At 48.6% G+C, this 15,288-nt stretch overlaps 1 protein-coding gene across 1 annotated transcript in view; it reads right to left on the bottom strand.

Moving 5' to 3' along the window:
• LOC135913825 (uncharacterized) overlaps positions 1-15,288 on the bottom strand; it is a 76,432-nt gene that overhangs the window by 44,568 nt on the left and 16,576 nt on the right. Inside the window, exons 3-4 of the mRNA XM_065446515.1 lie at positions 13,309-13,394; positions 9,151-9,183 (exon numbers count right to left, since the gene is read on the bottom strand). Of these exons, the coding sequence (XP_065302587.1) occupies positions 9,151-9,183; positions 13,309-13,394 (119 nt within the window). The remainder of the gene's footprint in view (positions 1-9,150; positions 9,184-13,308; positions 13,395-15,288) is intronic.

Raw genomic sequence — 15,288 nt, 5'->3', positions numbered from 1 at the left:
TTATTGCTGAACCGCTCACGAGACTGACGCGACAAGATGAGCCCTTTGCGTGGACGGAAGACCAAGAGCAGGCCTCCACCAAATTGCGTAAACGCCTTCAATCCGCTCCAGTGCTGGCGCATTTTGATCACACCGCGGCAACTGAAATACACACCAACGCCAGCAACGTAGGGTTCGGGGACATTCTGGTTCAATGGCAAGATGGCGCAGAACGTGTAATTGCGTAAGCGAGTTGTAGTCTGACGAAAACAGAAGCTAATTATTCAACGACCGAAAAAGCATGCTTAGCAGTCGTGTAGGCCATCAGCTAGTTCCGACCCTACTTATACGGCCGGCCATTTCTCGTGATCAGCGATCACCACTCGCTCTGCTGGCTTGCCAATCTACGATACCCGTCAGGTCGCCTCGCTCGTTGGAGCTTCCGCCTCCAGGAATACGACATAACTGTTGTCTACAGATCCGGCCATAAGCATAGCGACGCTGGCTGCTTGACACGTTCTCCTATTCCCTTGACATCCTCCAACTTGGAGCTAATTTGCCGCTTTTTTGGTGTCGTCACCGTGGTGTGCATGGCTGACTACCAACGCGCAGACTCTGAGCTGCTTCCAGTCATCCGATATCTCGAGGGAGCTGACGTTGTTGACCCACGCCCACTTTCACGAGGATTGACGTCGTACTGCCTGCGAACCGATGTCCTGTACAAGAAAAATTTCGAGAACAGCCAGGAAACGTTCCTTCTCGTCCTTCCGACGGCACTGCGCGAGGAAATTTTGCAGGCGGGTCACGACGATCCCTGTGCCGGCCACTTAGGCTTCGCGAGGACATTAGCGCGCATACGGCAAAAATACTATTGGCCGTACCTATTTTTGTTGGTTCAGCGCTATGTGCGAACGTGCCGTGACTGTGCGAGGCGTAAAGTTCCACCCGTCAAGCCTGCCGGCCTCCTTCAGCCTTTGGATCCGCCTCCGCCGCCGTTCCAGCAAGTGGGAATGGACCATCTTGGGCCATTCCCCACGTCATCCTTGCAAAATAAGTGGATAATCGTGCAACTGACTATTTAACTCGCTATGCGGAGACGAAAGCTGTGCCGCGGGGAGCTGCTGCTGAAGTGACCAGCTTCTTCGTCCACAACATCGTGCTTCGCCACGGTGCACCCACTGTACTCATTACTGACCACGGTGCAGCGTTTACATCGGAGTTATTACAACACGTCGTCACACTGACGCACAACGACCACCGAAAGACCACAGCCTATCATCCCTAAGCTAACGGCTCAACAAAGCGCTTGAACAGAACATTAGCCGACATGCTCTCCATGTACACTGATGTGGAACACAAAACATGGGATGAAATTTTGCCATACGTCACGTTTGCTTACAATACCGCTGTGCAGGAGACCACCGAGTTTACACCATTCGAGCTTGTTTACGGACGTCGCGTTACAACCAACTTAGACGCCATGCTCCCGGTAAAGCACGGAATCACAAGGAATGACACCACTGAAGATTTCGTCGAGAAAGCCGAGGAAGCTCGCCAGCTTGCTCGGAATCGCATCCGCACCCAGCAGAATACCGACGACTACCATTACAACCGGACCCGACGGAATGTCCAGTACTTACCAGGCGACTGCGTGTGAGTGTGGACACCTGTCCGACACTGTGGGCTCTCAGAAAAATTGCTGAACTGCTATTTCGGCCCCTATGAAGTTGTACGCCACTTCAGTGATGTGAACTACGAGGTGGTGCCTCAAAGCTCTGATCCTGGTTCGAACCGACGCCGTCCTTGTGCTGAAGTCGTCCACGTAGTACGGATGAAGCCGTACTACGCACGCAAGGGATAAGCAACCCTCACAAACCGCTTCAGGATTGTGTATATTCCTGTATGTTTTTTTTTCTTTTCATGTTGGCACTATTGCCCATAGTGCGCACCCGCTGCCCTTAAGTCACCGGGCCGGTCGCTTTTGAGAGGGGAGCAATGACGCGAAATAAGTTTGCACGTGATGACACGGGACCCTTAAGGCGAGAACGACGAAGTTCGTAGTAGCGCGCGCGCTCTCCGAGGACCAGCCATCGCTAATGGCAGACGTTTTTTTGCCACTCTGTCGGTGGTAAACTGTTTTAGTTGTAATAGCTGGGTGACAATATAATATTGTTTCTACGGCCAGTTTCGCTTTCGCTTCCCAGGAGGTGTGTTATACATGATGTTGGGGCGCAGAAGGTTGCCACCGGCCATTCGCCAAGGCTAAATCGATAGCCTCCTTCATTGCTAGGCCCGATGTCGCAGCACAGCAGATGACCGAGTGAATCGGAGCGAGCGTCAAAAGTTGCGATGTCCTTCTCCCAAGTGACCACCTGCTCAGTCATGACATCGTGACACAAGCACCTCCGTGGAAATGAAATCAAAACTGAGTGTAGAGAGGTAATAAACTGTTTAAAGTGTTTACTGCCTTTCGCAGACAATTTCAAAAGTTTAGAGGTATAGCGTCATCAGTTACTTGAAAGTAATTCTCCGCAGAACTAACCTTGCGTGGGTACTTCTGCAAACGATAGCTTGAGCAATAGGACAAGAGACACATCTAGTATTTCACTGGCGATAACTTATCCCTTAGCCACCATAATTGACCTTGCATATCAATGGGAAGTTTTCTTCAGCAATAAACCTTGTTTGGTCACGAGACACGACGTACTTGACCTTGAAGAATCACATAACAGCGCCACACTACAATGGGCGGCATGCAGCGAATTTCGACGACAAAGGTATAATGATCAAACGCGCTATTTTCTTAGAAAAGAAAGTTGCAACGCGAGCAGTGGAGTACTTCAAAGCATTCGCTAACGCAATTTTTACGTAAGTGCCTTTGTTCGAAAGAAAAATGATATGTTCAGCCGTATCTCAAGCTTTGTGGTCAGGCACGCGTTGAAATTTGAAAGGCAAATTGTTGGTGTGCAACAATCCTACCACGTGAAACACCTCAGAGCGCTGGTTTGCATGAGGGAAATTTGTAAAGGTGTGTCGTTACGCATTTCAGACAGGCGTACTAGAATTTAATGTGTATATGTCCATGGCCTGATAGGTAGAGCATCACACTTGTGCGCTGGGAGAACCGGAATGGAAGCCAACAATGTCACACACACACACACACACACACACACACACATATATATATATATATATATATATATATATATATATATATATATATATATATATATACATATATATATATATATATATATATATATATATATATATATATATATATGTGTGTGTGTGTGTTTGTGTGTGTGTGTGTGTGTGTGTGTGTGTGTGTGTGTGTGTGTGTGTGTGTGTGTGTGACATTGTTGGCTTCCATTCCGGTTCTCCCAGCGCACAAGTGTGATGCTCTATCTATCAGGCCATGGACATATACACATTAAATTCTAGTACGCCTGTCTGAAATGCGTAACGAAACACCTTTACAAATTTCCCTCATGGGTCACTGGTTGTGTGGTGTACATGCATACACACGCACGTATATATATATATATATATATATATATATATATATATTGTGAGCATTATTCATACGCTTCATATTCTCACCTGTACATACTCATCATCACCGTTTCGCGGCCTGGTGGTGGGGCTCTGTCTCGGGAGAATAAAGAAGAGACTGGCTGCCTAAACCTCGTCTCACAAGTGGTGGAGTGTGCTGTCCAGCCCCTTCGCCCTCTCGCTCCCGGTCTCTCTCCAGCTTCACCTACGCTACATCCCTGGAGCTCCGCTCGGGTCGCCGCCTCTACCTAATGCACTCGACCATGTCGCAAGACCAGCAGACCAGTACCTCGACATCCACTTTGCCGACTCCTGCGGGAACCCCTTCTTGGACAGTCACCACCCCTCAGAAGGATCCACCGGTATTTGCTGGGCTTCCAGGTGACGACGTTGAAGACTGGTTGGAGCTATACGAGCGCGTGAGTGACTTCAACCACTGGAACGAATCAGCAAAACTTGCTCACGTCGCCTTCTACCTAACCGGAGTTGCGAAAACATGGTTTTACAATCATGAGCTCGATTTGGTCAACTGGAGCATCTTTAAACACCAGCTGCGCCAGATTTTCGCGAACTCGTCTGTCCGCTCCGATATCGCTAAGAAGAAGCTTGCTGAGCGTGTACAGCACTCAGGCGAGTCCTACACTTCGTACATAGAGGACGTCCTCGCCCTCTGCCGCCGCGTGAACACCTCGATGGCAGAGAGTGACCGTGTACGCCACCTGCTCAAGGGTATTGGGACTGCGGCATTCAATGCTCTTGTAGTGCTGAATCCCACTACCGTCGCCGACATCATCAGTACGTGTCAGCGTCTCGATGACCTTCATATGCTCCGCTTGCACCCTGACACATCTGATTTCAAGGCGTCCAACGACAGCGAGCTACGTGCTTTGATTCGCTCCATCATCCGTGAGGAACTGCACGCCCAAGCTTCGTCCAACCCTCCTGAGGTCCATCTGACGCCTCCTGGTGGCGGCCTACGCCATATCGTGAGGGAAGAGCTAGCTGCAGTGACCTGCCCGCAAATCACGAGCCCGCACCCTATCCATACGCCAACGTACGCTCAGGTTGCCTCTATAGCGCCACCCCCCCAGCAGCCACCACAACAGGCACCTGCACCGCCCATGTCCCTGAATCCTATCACTGCAAGACCATCGCCTGTTCCGTCTTATAACGCATGGAGCCCACCTCGACCGGTTTGTTACTACTGCGGCATCCGTGGCCACATTTCCAGGTTTTGCCGACGCCGTCAGCAAGATGAAAGACGTGGCTATGACGGCTTTGAAAGGGATCAGTTTTCTGGCCCTGTACCACGACGTTGGCGTTCTGACTACGTTTATTATCCACCACGTTCCCCATCTCCACAGGACTTCAACCCTGCCAGTTCATCGCGTTTCCCACGTCGTCGCTCTCCATCACCGATGCGGCGCTCTTCTTCCCCTCTACGACCGGCAACTTCGTCCTCCGATCACCGCCCGGAAAACTAAATGGTGCAGCTTCAGGAGGGAAAGCTGCATCTTTTGGACAATGTGAAACGCCTCCGGAGCGCCCGTCAAATGTACTTTTGGTGTTTGTTGAAGGTGTCCGAATCGAAGCCTTGGTTGACACAGGTGCATCGCTTTCCGTTATTAGTGCTGACTTGTGTTCTCGATTGCGAAAAGTGAAGACACCGTATAATGGCCCTCCCCTTCGTTGTGCTAATGCAGTTCTTGTTCAGCCCTCCAGTGTTTGCACTGCGCGCGTTTTCATTGATGGGATCCTCCACCACATTCAGTTCGTCGTGCTGTCTTCGTGCACTTACGCGATGATTTTGGGATGGGACTTCCTGTCCTCCGCCTCAGCCTTAATCTCTTGCCGTCAGCGAACTATTCATATGACAGACACTGACTCTTCGTCCTCTGTCAATGATCACAGCCTGCGTTTTGTCACGTCTACCGACTGTTTCATTCCCGCGGGCAATGAGCATATTCTGACGCTGACTTCCGACACTATTATTAATGGTGATGTGTTCCTTGCACCGAGTGGTTACTGCATTTCTGGTGGGCTTAGCCTTTCTCCTAGCCTAGTACGGTTTCAGGACGGTAGAGCCTCAGTCGCTGTTCATAACCCTACTTCTTCGCCAGTTGTGCTCTCCCAGGGCTCTACTGTGACATGCTTTACTGACACCGAACCTCTTTCGCTGGTACCGCTTCACACCGAATCACCACCTTTGTCTACCACAACTGATTATCACACTGCTGCCGCTGCTTTAGCGGCCGCGATAAATCCTGATTTGACCACTGCGCAGAAAGAAGACCTTCTGGCACTCCTGCACAAACACAGAGCCTTATTTGACGTCCACTCGAAGCTTCTGGGGCGCACTTCCGTCGCAGTACATCGCATCGAAACCGAAGGCAGTTCGGTTGTACGCCGCCGCCCGTATCGCGTGTCTTCCGCAGAACGGAAAATCATTGCGGATAACGTTGATGACATGCTCCAAAAAGACATCATTCGGCCATCCTCCAGTTCTTGGTCGTCTCCTGTCGTGCTGGTTCGCAAGAAAGACGGCTCCGTACGATTCTGCGTCGATTATCGAGCCCTTAATAAGATCACGCGCAAAGACGTATATCCGATGCCAAGAATTGACGATGCCATTGACTCCCTCCAGGGTGCAGAATATTTCTCTAGTTTAGACCTCCGATCCGGATACTGGCAAATCCCCATGCACGAAGCGGACAAGGACAAGACAGCCTTTGCAACGCCAGACGGACTTTACGAGTTTAACGTCATGCCATTCGGTTTATGTAATGCCCCTGCAACATTTGAACGCATGATCGACACAGTTTTACGTGGCCTTAAGTGGAAGACCTGTCTGTGCTATTTAGATGACATCGTTATCTTTTCTACAACTTTTAGTCAGCACCTTGAGCGCTTGGACGAAGTTTTCACTTGCATTTCCAACGCTGGACTCCAACTCAACACAACGAAATGCCATTTTGCCAGAAAGCACATCAAAGTATTGGGCCATCTTATCAGCAAAGATGGCATTCGACCGGATCCCGAAAAGGTTGCTGCCGTGCATCGCTTCCCTCGCCCTGAAAATCAAAAGCAATTAAGAAGTTTCTTAGGCCTGGCATCCTACTTCCGCCGCTTCATCAGTCATTTTGCAGCCATGGCGTCGCCGCTACACAAGTTGCTTACGTCGGGCACTGCTTCCCCTTGGACAGATGAATGCGAACTTTCTTTCCAAGCCCTCAAGCAGGCATTAACCAGCGACCCTGTCCTCTGTCACTTCGATGACAACGCACCGACTTGCTTGCACACCGACGCTAGTGGCCATGGGATCGGTGCTGTACTTTTACAGCGTGATACCACCTCACGAGAGAGAGTTGTTGCCTATGCCAGTCGCGCACTAACACCTGCCGAAACGAATTACTCGATCACAGAACAGGAATGTCTCGCAGTAGTTTGGGCGATCCAAAAATTTCGACCATATCTTTACGGACGCCATTTCACGGTCATAACCGACCACCACGCCTTATGCTGGTTGTCGTCAATCAAAAATTTGTCCGGACGACTTGGTCGCTGGGTGATACGATTACAAGAGTACGACTTTGACGTTGTCTACAAGTCTGGGAAAAAGCATCAAGATGCCGACGCTCTCTCTCGCTGCCCGCTGCCATTATTAGCTTCGAGTACACCTCTCCATTGCTCGCCACTTGATGATGAGACTAAGTCGTCACTCCCGTTATTACCGTTATTACCTCTCATGGTTACTGACACGTTATCTTCCAATCACCTCACTCACCTCGCCTCGTGTCAACGTTCTGACCCCTACTGCGACAGCATCATCCAACGCCTGTGCGGAACTACATCTGCACCAAATGCCAGATTACGTCGACAACTGCGACTATTTAAGCTTGACAACGATGTGCTGTACCGCTCCATATACAACTCCGACGGACACAGCTGGGTACCTATTCTTCCACGCTCGATGCGCACGCAAGTCCTTGAAGCCTTGCACGACGACCCATCTGCTGGCCATTTGGGCTTCCACAAAACATACCACCGCGTTAGGAGCCGTTTCTTTTGGCCAGGCATGTCTACCTTTGTGGCCAAGTACGTCGCTTCTTGCGTTCAGTGCCAACGGCGGAAACGACCGACTTCGCCTCCTGCTGGGCTTTTACAGCCCATCCCATGTCCCGAGACACCGTTTGCCATCGTTGGGATAGACCTAGTCGGCCCTCTGCCCATAACGCCAGCGGGTCATCGATGGGTCGTGACAGCTGTTGACCAGCTCACACGTTACGCAGAGACCGCTCCTCTACGCTCTAGTTCAGCCTCCGACGTCGCCACCTTCTTTCTAGATGCCATTGTGCTGCGCCATGGTGCCCCTCGTGTACTGTTAAGCGACCGCGGCAAGACTTTCATGTCAGCAATGCTCGCAGAAGTACTCGGAGCTTGTGGCACAGTTCATAAGACGACATCCGCATATCACCCACAAACAAATGGCTTAACCGAGCGATTTCATCGCACACTGATAGACATGATATCGATGTATATCGGGCCAAACCACGATAATTGGGACAAACTTTTACCTTTCGTGACTTTTGCTCACAACACCGCTATCCAACGAACTACGGGATACTCACCTTTCTACCTAGTTTTCGGCCGTTCACCGACATTCACCATCGACGCCGCTTTCTTCAATGCTCCAACTAACACCTCAGACAGTACGCCCGAACAGTTCGTTTCGAGACTTGAGGAATGCCGTCAACGTGCTCGTTTCAACACAGAAGTCAGCCAGCAAGATCGCAAGCAACGTTACGACATCTCTCGTCGCGACGTCTCCTTTCGTCCCGGAGAAGAAGTGCTTCTTTGGACGCCCATTCGTGCACCCGGTTTGTGCGAGAAGTTTCAATCCCGCTTTCTTGGACCCTATATTATTAACGAACAAACATCCCCCGTGAACTATCGCGTTACTCCCGTAGACGTTTCTTCCGACCATCGTTGTCGTGGTTCGGAGATCGTTCACGTTTCGCGCCTAAAACGATTCGTTCGGCGTTCCCCTCCTGGCTAAGTCGCGGCCTGGCTGGCCGCTTGCGCGTGCGGGGCAATTAGTGTGAGCATTAGTCATACGCTTCATATTCTCACCTGTACATACTCATCATCACCGTTTCGCGGCCTGGTGGTGGGGCTCTGTCTCGGGAGAATAAAGAAGAGGCTGGCTGCCTAAACCTATATATATATATATATATATATATATATATATATATATATATATATATATATATATATATATATATATACGTGCGTGTGTATGCATGTACACCACACAACCAGTGACCCGTGACCCCGGTTGGCCATAAACCGCCATAAATATAGAAACCGCAAAGTGTGCAGACCAGGAGAACGAAATTTGCACAGCTGAACATAATATGTCAGTACTCCAATAAACAGATCCCCATGGAACAACACACGCGACACATTCGACCTGCGAATTTTTCAAATATATAGTCATAGCACTGATATCAGCTATCATACGCCGCCATTTTGAAATATTGAAGCGTTCGCCGCAAAAATCAAAATGGCCTCAAAATGCTTTCACATTTCAAGTTCTAAAAAAGGGTCCTGTCTCACCGTCTCCACGGAATGGTTATGTGGTCCGTGAACCTGAAAAATAAAGTTGAAATAATTGAGCAGCCTAAATATTTAGCAAATGAGACTCCTTCGCTTTAACATTAATCAGGCAGAACATAATTATTGAGTAACTAGTAATTCAATTTATTGAGTTATTAGTAATGAAACGCAAGCTGTTACGAGCGTGTGCGCATAGTGAAAGAACTTAAAATGGTGACTCAGGGAATTAATGGTACATGCCTATTAAATGGCTGGCAACGCGAGTTGTTGAAGGTAGTCTTGTCATGTCCGTCAAACCGTTCATGAACTTTACATTTTGTTCCAGATATTTTCGAATGGGCAGTTCACGCTACCGTTTCTTGTACTGAAACTTCATAGCGAGCCGGCCTTAAGGTCGTTGATACGAAGACGAGGCCAGCTCTAATATGTTTGTACATCTTACGAAGCGGTCTTTAAATAATACAAAAATTAAATTATGGGGTTTTACGGGCCAAAACCACGCCCTGATTATGGGGCACGCCGTAGTGGAGGGCTCCGGAAATTTCGACCACCTGGGGTTCTTTAACGTGCACCTAAATCTAAGTACACGGGTGTTTTCACATTTCGCCTCCATTGAAATGCGGCCGCCGTTGCCGGGATTCGATCCTGCTATCTCGTGCTTAGCAGCCCAACAACTTTAGGTAATACGTGAAGCATCGATGTTAATAATGTGCAGCATCGCTGTGATACTGTAAGCATCGCTGTTGCATTTAGCAGCTGGCATCATGATTGCGTAAAGAAAATATATAGCGGAAATGTTTGTTTCCACAGGGAACCTGTGGAAACAGATTTGCGCTTTACATTTTCTGCCATAAAGAGAACGAACAACATAAAAACAGAATGAGAACAAAATAAACCCATGGGCCCGATGTTTGTTAGTCTCAACCGTATGAAGCCAACAAAAGCGTAGAGAGAAAAAAAAGCACATTGCTTTGATATGGTTCTGTCGTTCAGCTGCTGTCATTGTTTACAAAGGGGGCGAAGGACCCCTCAAGCCGTGATTTGATTGGGTTTTGCTTCCTGTTACGCTTTACGGTGTCGAAGCAAATAAAGCAAGAAAGCTATCAATCAGTCAAATTTCGTGCAGTTTTTAATTGAACTATATAAATGACAAGCTAAAGGCAAATGAGCGTGGACGAAAAAGCAACTTGCAGCAGTCGGGAGCCGTACCCACAATTCGACTCCAACCAGCGGCAAGTTCTTTTTTTTTCTGCACTTTCGTTTTGAATAAGCTTACAATTTACACATGTTAATCAGGCACTACAAATACCTTCAGCTAAGCCTTCCTTGGCTTTATTATCTCTTGCAGTCATATTGTTGCGAATAACATACAGAAAACCTCAAGATGTCACTACCAGCGTTCCTGTTGCCTGCGCTTGTCTGCCTAGCGTTACCACAGACGTGTCAAGCAGCAGCTCTCTGATCATCTCGGCACAGTTGCCGTTTTCATGAAGTATCTGTGGCTTACTTTATGCGAGTTTATCAACACAAATTTAATAGCACATTCGCGACAAGTACGCAGAAATCTAAAGCAGGCTATGCTAAAATAAATAAAACCTATTTGTGCAATTGTTCCATGACGTGCATGTGGCGATATTAAAAAAAAGTCGCAGTTTCGTCTGAAAGCGTGAACCATTGTGAGTGATAGTGAACTGTTAGGCAACTACACGATGTGAGGTTTCTGTATTTATCGGCCGTATAAATTGCAGTAAACATTCGCTAATTAAATTAACAAGCATAGCGTCACGCCTACACATGTAAACGTGAACGGGGGCCGTTTAAAGTAATACTATTTCATCCTGACTTTATCCCAATTTCCTTACATCAAATTTACGCAACTACCGACGAAAGCTCGAGGGGGGGGGGGGGGGGGGCACCTACGCCGTTGATTGAACGGTCCTGTCAAACGCTCTCCTCGTTTTTAGGAGACAGCTTGGCTGACAGGAGGCCAGGATGGAAAACTGAGCAAGCTGGTATTGGTTCATGGCTACTAGCAATAAAGCGCTCATTTGCGCCGGTTAGTACGCGCGTGACTAAAACGTACAACAGCGCAAACAACGGGACGTGCAGACCGGGACGGACGAAGCGCTGATTATTAACGAATATTTCATTGCGCACACCACAATATATACCGAAGCTTGAATAGGTGGCAGGGAGAGGAGATCATATGAAAGTGGGAATACAACGTCCTGAAGATAGCCACCATGAAGAATGTAAAAACAGCACAACTAAGCGATTGTCTGTGAGCGCTTCCTCTGTCTCAATCTGCACGTCCCGTTGTTTGTGCTGTTACTCCTTTTTTTTCAGCTGTTAACGACCAGCGTACTGAAGAGGAAAGAAAAAAAGCTTGTGACGTGTGCACGCCTTCCTTCATTTTCATTTTCGGTGCGCTGTTTCTTATTAGCCACCAAAAAACCAGGTGGGTACTGAAGAGAGAGTTGCGGTGGGTCGAAAATAGTGCAAATAAAATAAATAAGCGGATGAGCAGGGCCGCCCCAGCGACCGCAGTTAGTCTGCTTCCTCTTGCTTAGCTTGCGGCGAGTGTGCGAAAACCACGGCAGCTTGCAACGGAAAGTTACAAATGCGACTGGAACTGGCCCTCGCCGGGAAATGTTGGCAGAGTGATGTCATGTATACGCGCCGAAACGGCTTAACAATGTTAGATGGCCATGTAGAAATGGTTGTGCTACGCATAGATGTCCTTCTCCCCAGCAGCTCCGGGTAGCCAGTGCAAGAACAATCGGCGGTAGCTATGTTCTTTTCCTTTCGGAATGGTGTAGCTCGAGCTATATGGAAAATAATTTGAGTATATGTTTCAGCAAGAGATTCATTCTTTGCGCGCACACGTTACTTTGACGTGGTGCGTTTTCGCGATTTTGTGACATCGCGTGACAGACAGGTGATGTATGCGACGCCCGAATACTTCATACTAATAGCCAAGGAGCTAATGGGAAAAAAAAGGAATGAAATCGAGATTTTTTTTGTTCGGCCTGATCATGCACAAGCAACGTGCATAAATCTTATTATATGGGGAGTTTTTGGTGGTTTTCGCGACGTCACGTGAGACACAGGCAAAGCGCGTGTGCAACGAACATTTTTATCCCACTTGTGGAAGGCTAGATTTATGAATGGAATAGAAATATATTGGAATAGCTTGACGTTATGACGCCCTAGATCTTGCTTGATAACCGTGAACACTCGCTGTCACGATGTTGGCGTGATGAAGGTGATTGCCCCGTGGAAGCGAACGCTCCGTGCTGTCTCTCGCTTCTACGATTCTCGGAAACTTGACATTATGCAACCTCCACCCGAGACGAGGCGTGCGGTAAGGTACCGAACATGAAGTGAGCAGCCAGCTCAGCTCGTGTTATCTTTGGACCCACCACAGATAACTCCAAGACACTGTGCGCGGAAATCCATGTGCAGTCGCGGAAGAGCTCAAGATGCGCGCTCCTCGACCTCAAGCGAGCGCTTCATCAGGGTCACCATGCGCTAAACTCTCCAACATTCGGCGCGTGGGAGCACGGCGCGCATTAGGCAACCATCCTCCTCAATCGGCTCACCTTCGCACGCCTTTCTCTTTAAAAAAAAATACACCCTTTGGGGCTTATTTTGTCCCACAACAAGGTCATCTCTCTTGCCCGCATTTCCTTTCTTTAACGCTGCCAGCCCCGTACTTCAATGTCACGAAGGGCTTGCACGTTATAAGCGTGATAGAGCATTCTCATTTTGAAAGTAGCAAGGGCCGAGTTTTCAAGAAAAAAAAACGCAAGCAAGGCAGACGACGATTATGGCTGCGGGACAAATGTTCACCCCAAAGCCTGCAACCGCTTCGAGAGTATACGACGCGCAGAAGTGATCTGATCAGAGATTTTAAACAAAGCCTCACGGCAGCGACGTCGGAAACAGTGAACGCGCCACTTCAGTGACCCTATAATTGCTAGCAATAAGGAATGTAGCTCTGCAACGGCGTCGCCCATAAAGCTACACAGTTTTCGCACAGCAGTACTATTGCCGAATTGTGAACAGCTGGCACTAAGTGCAGGGGTTGTGCCAATACTTCACAGGACGTGCCACGCGTAGCCATCCCCCTCCTATACTTCTACACGCGATACTTACATAGTATAAGCTGTATAATAGAGCTACGTCACTCAGGGCGTTCGTGGCGTGGCAGAAGTCCAGAACACCCTTCATGGTCCAGTGATCTACAAAAAATGCAACAGGAATGACGTTATTAAAACGAAGCCGTGATGCGCTATCGTAAAGATTAGGCAGGAATAAATGATCGACAAAATCACGTTTTGATTAACCCAGCTTTTCGATCTCTGATAACAAAGATAATTAAATCAGTTCTTCGGAAGCCCGCAAGGTGGAGAAAAGCTCACGGAAACAAAAAAAAAATTGACATCCACCCGTTTTGTAGAACGAACCTACAAAGGAAATCACTGCACGTTTCTGACAAAAAAAAAAACTTCGCAGTTGAAGAAAAATTCGTCGAGGTGCGGTATTCGAACACGGAATGAATCCGGCTTGGCGTTGGTCTAGCGTTTGATTTCCAGATAAGGACGAATTTTGTTTTAAGCGCGAAGCCTTCTTTCTGTGAAACACGTATGTGTTTGCTTTGTAGCTTCGTTGTACAAGACACGTGGACGTAACTTTTTCGTTTTCACAAACTTTCCGCCATCTGACGGCTTCCCGCAGAACTGAGATGTTATATTCCGTGCCGGAGTGCTTCGAGTTGTCGATTATTTCGCCATCGCTGCGCAACATGCCAGCTCCTGCTTAGTGCAGACGGTGGAGCGCCTGCCCCGCAAAGGTGGTAATGTCTGGTTCGAATCCCAGACCAGGAAGAACGTTTCTTTTCTGTGAAACCTGTATCCGTTTTCTTTGAAGCTTCGTGCTACAAGACTCGTGGACGTCCATTCTTGTTTTAAAAGGGCAGTTAACGTTCAACGAGGAAACAAGAGAATATTGGCGTTTTCGATACTTTAAATACGGAACTTTCATTGTCCTACGCCAGTGCGAATGCAACAAGCGAGGTTTAACGGAAATACGAACGAGCGCAGTACTGCATCCTCATCAACAGATAAAAAGTGTGTTCTCTTCATAAAAGGCGAGTAACGTTCTCAATATGTAAAGTTCCAAGGCTGGAAGTGCCTTTACTATCCAGCTTTTACAATAATGACTTGCGAATTAGGCCCAATTCAGATTGACCCATTGATGTATACCGCCTTATGTGGATGAGGCAGAAGCAGGACTGCTTCTATATTCAACGCTTTTCGTAACTAAGAATTGTTTCTCTTCTTAGTAACTAGCCTATTAAACCATATTATAGTTATTTTGATTAACACCAGTAGTAGTAGTATAAGACTTTTATTCAGCCAAAAATTACAGGCCGAGCATATCGACCGCCTGGGCGGCCAGTCGACGCTGTTCTTCTTCACCTTCAGCGCCAAGCCAGTCGAGCCAGGTGGTGATGGAAAGCGAAGGGGGGGGGGGGGGTAGGAACTTGATTGCTGAGCAGTCGGACAGTAGAATAGGCAATGGGATAGGTCTGCATAAGTAGACGGGCAGTTGGGACAGGAGGGGTCGGAGCGATAGCGATAGAGAAAGAGGCGGGAAGGGGCAACCAGTGCATTCATTTGGATGTGCCGCAGAAGGCGAGCCTCCGGCACAGTGAGTGATGGATGAGGGGGAGGGTAGAGGCGCTTGTCGAGACGGAGCTGGAGGTAAACTTCCTTGATAGTGCGGCGCAGGGAGAGTCCCCCAGAATCCTGCGAGGGCCCCGACCAGGGGATCAACGGTGCCCGGTTAAAAACATCACGGGCGAGCTGATGGGCCAGCTCATTGCCGTCAATCCCCGAATGCCCAGGGACCCAGCGGAGGAAAACGGTGGAAGGTTGCAGTGCGGAGACCGCTCGTTCGACCTCTTGTTGGAGTGAATGGGGTAGGGTGCGGTTCTGTATGTGGCGAATGGCGGCTTGGGAGTCGGTGTATATCGTGTACTCTGGGAGCGAGGGCAGGGAGGGAAATGATTGTAGGCAATGTACAATGGCAAGGACCTCGAGAGAGAGTGCATCCGGAGGGTGTAGGTACGGC

Source organism: Dermacentor albipictus, chromosome 5 (assembly GCF_038994185.2).
Source record: "Dermacentor albipictus isolate Rhodes 1998 colony chromosome 5, USDA_Dalb.pri_finalv2, whole genome shotgun sequence".
NCBI classification, from domain to species: Eukaryota; Metazoa; Arthropoda; class Arachnida; order Ixodida; family Ixodidae; genus Dermacentor; species Dermacentor albipictus.
This window is presented reverse-complemented; position numbering and strand designations above follow the sequence as displayed.